Here is a 5518-nt window from a genome sequence, read left to right as displayed (position 1 = left end):
CCCAGTACTCTTTCCTGCCATGGCAGGGGTCGGACTTGATGATCTGCTCAGGCCCTTCCGACCCTACAAACGATGAAACTATGAAAATAATAAAGATCCACGCAGTCATCAATCCTGTACTGAAGGCAATAGCACGAAGAACCCATCAGGCACAATACAGTCATAATGAAAAAAAACAAACTTCCATGACTTCTGGTCTTCTCCCAGACAGCCATCTTATTTAAACTCATTCTTAAGTACTTCCCACAGTTCCTCACTGCTATCTCTGCCCAGGCTCCCAAGAACAATTTTTAAAAACATTGCTTATTGGGTTTAAGGTTGGAAAAGGGGGTGAGATCCTGAAATCGATTTGCGCTGAAAAAGAATTATGGTGGAGTTCTGAAAGCAGGAACCAATCCAAGCACATGAGGTAAATAATAATTTCACAACCACTAGTACAGTAAACTACTGCATAAAATCCCTATGGTGCAGGGGAGTATACAGCTAAGAAATAAAATGCAGGAAGGTCACTAAACTGACAGCATCTTTGGACTTTTTAAGGTGAAGGCAATTCCATCTTAGTGTAACGGGATCAGCCACAAATTGCTAATATTACTAAAATTCTAAATCGACCTCAGGAAATATTAAATATAATTTCCCATAATAATATATTTAAATCCTTTATTAGCTATTAATTAGAACTACTGGAGATGTTTCCTCTGGCATCTGTAAGCCTATAATGGTGAATGTCAAAAAGGAACTGGGGATAGATCACTAAATATATACATCCAGTTCAATGCTCTCCCCCTATAACACCTGCTTCTGCCACTGTTGGACATATTACTAGGCTACACAGACCATTGGTCTGACCCAGTATGGTACTTATGTTTTCATATATCACTTGAAAAAGGTAGGGTTTTTCGTTCAAAATTCAAGAATTCAAGATAGAAAATGTACTCCCTACTAGTTCTCAGCTATACTTTTAGGAATACTGTTTTTCCAAAATAATTGTTTCACCTAGCTTTTAAATTGGGTATTCAGGTTTGGCTCTGATGTGAGATGCACAGGAGGGACCTGAGACCCTGGGAATCCCTGGGCCACTCGGAAAGCTAGGAGATCCCCCTACAGGTAGCTGATTAAATCAGCCTACCTAACCACAGCAGCAGCAGCAGCTGGTGAGGACCACATGGGAGCAATAAAACCCACCTGGTCTCGTACTCATATAAACACCCAGGCAGCCATGCAACCAGGGTCATCTTGCATTATGGTGATGGATACATTGCACACTCCTAAGCTTCCTGGACTGCATGGCCCATCCACACGGTGCCTTGGACGTCTACACTCAAACAGACCCTATGGTCCTGGCCTCCACGCAGATGGAGCCCTTGACTCCAGGCTGCATGGGCTGCCTGACATCTTCTGGATGCTGAGATCACAGGCATGGGCACAGGCGCTCCTACTTGTGGGTTGTGCTCCCTGGTGGAGGCTCTGGAGAGCCAGGTGAAGGAGCTACAAGAAGAGGTGGACAGGCTGCATACCATCAGGGATCATAAGGGAGAAACTGATGCCTACTGCCAGGCCCTGCACTTGGAGAACGCCACAGAAACCAAGCTGATGAACAATCCTGAAGAAGATACCCCAACCAATAGTGGGTGGAAACTGGTCACATCAGGACTGAAGCCACAGTGTGCATCAGTTGTCCCACCAATAACACTGCACAAGTTACAAAGCCCTCTCACCATCTACAGACTATGCACCTGTGCAGGATCAACCAACCCCAGAAAGGAAATAATGTAGAGTGATAGGCATGGGAAACTCTGCTGCGGGACCAAGAAAGCCATTTGTTGGCCAGACCCCTTTGCTCAAGAGGTCTGCTGCTTTCCAGGAGCCAAAATTTGTGATGTTACACCAAGTATTCCTAAACTGGTCCACCCTACTAATCACTACCGCCACATGCTCCTTGTCCATGTAGGCACCAAAAAACACAGAAAGGAGTAACCCTGGGCGGATCATGAGAGACTAAAGGACCATGGGTGCAACGCTCAAGGACCTAGAAGCGCAAGTTGTCTTCTCCGCAATCCTCACATCAGGAGTGTATCAAGGAGGTCAACTGTAGGCTTAGAAAATGGTGTCACCGCGTGGACTTTGGATACCTCCACCTTGGTATGCAGTTTAACTACAGCAGGCTACATGCAAGGGATGGTATTCATCACCAACTTGTTGATGAAAACTTTAAACTACACACGTCTGGGGGCCAGGAAAAAGGTTCCGCTGCTGAAGCAGAATCCACTACCCACAATGACGCATGGCAGGGTGTTCAAACAACAGATGTCCAGATGAGTACTGACAACTTAAGGCAGAGACATCATGACAGAAAACCTGAGGTGACTAGGGGAGAGCTTAGATGCCTTCATATGAATGCTAGCAGCATAGGAAATAATAGGAAGAACTGGGGCTTCTTCTGGGTGATGAGGAATTTGACTTGATTGGGTTGACTGAGACCTGGTGAGACAATACATGCGACTGAGCAGTAAATATTGAGGGTTACAGACTTTCTAGGAAGTATCAGATTGGGAAGAAGGGAGAAGGTGTGGCCATCTACATGAAAGAGCTCTATCCCTCCCTGCAGATCACCTTTGACAGCATGGGCATAACGAAATCAGATGAGGTTTAACAAGGAAAAGTGCAAGGTTCTTCACTTGGGTAGGAAGTACCCCACCACAAATATATACAATAGGTGGTGGGTTCACTGGGTGGCACAGCATCTTAACAAGACCTGGAGGTCACGATCAACTGGAAGATAAATAAGGGCCAACAGTGCAACGAGGCTGCCAAAAGAGCAAACAAAACTCTCCTGTGCCTCAGCCTCTGACCAGTAAATGCAGGGAGGTATTCCTCCCTCTCTATTTGGCATTGGTGAGGCCTCAGCTGGAATACTGTGCACAGTTCTGGGCACCACACTTCAAGAAGGATGTGGATAAGCTTGATAGGGTATTAAAAAAGGGCCACCCGTGTGGTTAATGGCATAGAGGGTAGGCCCTATAAGACTCTGGGAACTGGGCCTGTTTAGCCTAAGGAAGAGAAGGCTGAGAGGTGACTTGATAATTGTCTACAAGTACGTCGGGGAGGAGCATCAAGAACTAGGAGATCAACTATTCAGGAGGGCACCTCAAGGGAGGACAAGAACCAGTGGGCATAAACTAATAGAGAGTAAAAATTCAGGTTGGTTACAAGGAAAAACTTTTTCTCTGTAAAGGTCACCAGAATCTGGAACACATTCCCAGCAGAGGTGGTGCAGGCACCCCTCTTGGAGGTGTTTGAGATGAGGCTGGACAGGCACCATGTCAAGCTCATCTGAGCCCAATAACTTCCAGCCCACAGCAGGGGACAAGACTTGATGATCTCACAGGTCCCTTCCAGTTCTATAAGTGGCTTCAGCAACAGTCAACATTTTTCAATTTTGTGGTGGAGAGAGACAGAAAATCTTACCTTCACAGTGTGATCCTGAATATTGTTATCCGCAATAGCTTGCAGAAAAGGCTGTGAATGGTCACTCAATGTGAGTCGATGTGAATACAACTTTGATTTGCTTGGGGTGGTGTTCCCCGGTGAACTGCAGTGGTCTTCGTCTTTCTCCTCATTGTAACTGTAATGTATTTGACTGGTTTGCAAACCTCCGGAGAAGATAGATGACCTGAGCCATTCTAATAAGAGGGAAAACAAAATGTAGATAAAAGTTTTGTTGTGCAACTAAGCTGTCTAAACTAAATATTTTTTCTTTAAAATGAAAAAAAAAAAAAAAAAAAGACATTTTCATGAAACAAGAATAAAATTTAACAGCCCCTCGTACACAGTGGCTCACATTCTCAGCTTCTCATACTGGTTTTCCTGAGGCTTAAATCAGTAAAATAATTGATAAAACATCTTTAAAGTACAAGTTAATTAATATGTGAACCAAATGTTAGGAGAAACTTCCCTGGTATCATTAGCTGTGACAGGATCATGAAGGTCTTTGCAAGTATTCTATGAATCACATTGTGACAGATTCAATCTAATCCAGAAAAGCGGTCTAGAAGGGGCCCTCAACAGTATCACTCTCAAGGTCATTAACTCCCTCCTTAAATCATCTGGTCCAAACCCCTGCTCAGGCAGAATTATGTCTAAACCAGCCCAGACAAATATTTGTCTAACTTATACGTCAACAGTGCTTTGGGTAATGTTTCAGTGCTAAACCAAAAACCTACTTAGAAAGCTGTTGCTAATATCAAACCAAATTCCTTCGGGGGAGATTTAAAACCCACTAAGTATTTCTCTGTCCTGTTAGCACTACAAGGTGTCAACACTCTCTTCATAACAGATTTTTCCTTCAAATACAAAAATGATCAAAAAATCTGTTCTTCCAATTTTTCCTCACATATGACTTTTAAGCCCTCTAATTAATAGTTTTGTTGTTCTCTTCGGGATTACTGAGAGAGACCCCAAATTGGACACAAGCAAGACCTCACTAGTGAATACCACGACTCTCACAAACGCATACTTTTTCGTATAATCCAGGAGAGCAGTTTCCCCACTCCACCCCTATATGGGGGTTCATTCAAGTTGATGATCCTTTAATGTTATTTAATACCATGCCTTCTTTTTCAGATTTTCCCATTTATAAAGATCATTTTGAACCCTCCAAAGTGTCTGCTACCACACCCAGCCTTGCATCACTCACAAATTTATTAAGTGTGCACTCAGTTCCATCTTCCGTCCTCTTACTTCTAACACAAGTTTTTCTGTTACTTTGCATCTCTGCTGGGTATCTGTCAAATCATATTTCAGCCTTTCTAATTTCTAACATGTGCTTCCATTAGAGCTTTACACTTATTCTCATGGCCAGGTTTCTATTTGGTAAGTTTTAGCTTCCAGAACACTGAAGAGTTTCAAGCATGGTTTAAGTAAACTCTATTCTTATTCACAGGCTCTTCGGCCTTGAACATTGTCTGTTAAGAACAAGTAACTCTCCTGGATTCCTTTTTCTTGTAGGTAGGCTTCCATGGGTAGCAAGCCTAAAGCTGCCTGAGTTTGTTAAAGTCTACATTTACACAGACCAGTATTCTTATTCTGCTATCCTCCCTTTTTTTTCCCTTGATATCATGAACTCTATTCACTGAAAAAACTATCGCACCATTGGCCGTCCCTCTGCAAATTCTCAACCAATTCCTCCCTATTAGTAAGAAGCCAATGGAGAAGAGCCTAAATTCCCCCATCAACTTCTCTACCATGTGTATGAAAAATTGACCGTACCACAATTTAAGAATTTGGATGGTCTGAGCACTATTGTTTTACACTTTCCCAGCAAGTATCACAGCCATTAAAAACTTCCCATAACTCCCAGATTCAGTGATGTGGAAGCTTTGTTTAATTTTTAAAAGGCTTCATACACCTGCTTCCTCTTCTTGGCTTGGTACTGGTTGTCTAAAAATAGAAAATTATCCTTGCTGTCTTCCCCTTCTACTCAGACTTTCATAGATTTCATAGACATTAGGGCTGGAAG

General features: G+C 43.0%; 1 protein-coding gene across 3 annotated transcripts in view; it reads right to left on the bottom strand.

Annotated features, from left to right (window-relative positions):
- The window catches only part of LOC109306157 (E3 ubiquitin-protein ligase HERC2), a 183158-nt gene that overhangs the window by 89115 nt on the left and 88525 nt on the right, over positions 1–5518 (bottom strand). For all 3 annotated transcript variants that reach the window (XM_019529437.1, XM_019529439.1, XM_019529438.1), the window contains exon 26: positions 3469–3683. In XM_019529437.1, the coding sequence (XP_019384982.1) occupies positions 3469–3683 (215 nt within the window). The remainder of the gene's footprint in view (positions 1–3468; positions 3684–5518) is intronic.

This window comes from Crocodylus porosus, unplaced genomic scaffold, assembly GCF_001723895.1.
Source record: "Crocodylus porosus isolate Cpor-Errol unplaced genomic scaffold, CroPor_comp1, whole genome shotgun sequence".
In the NCBI taxonomy this organism is placed as follows: Eukaryota; Metazoa; Chordata; order Crocodylia; family Crocodylidae; genus Crocodylus; species Crocodylus porosus.
This window is presented reverse-complemented; position numbering and strand designations above follow the sequence as displayed.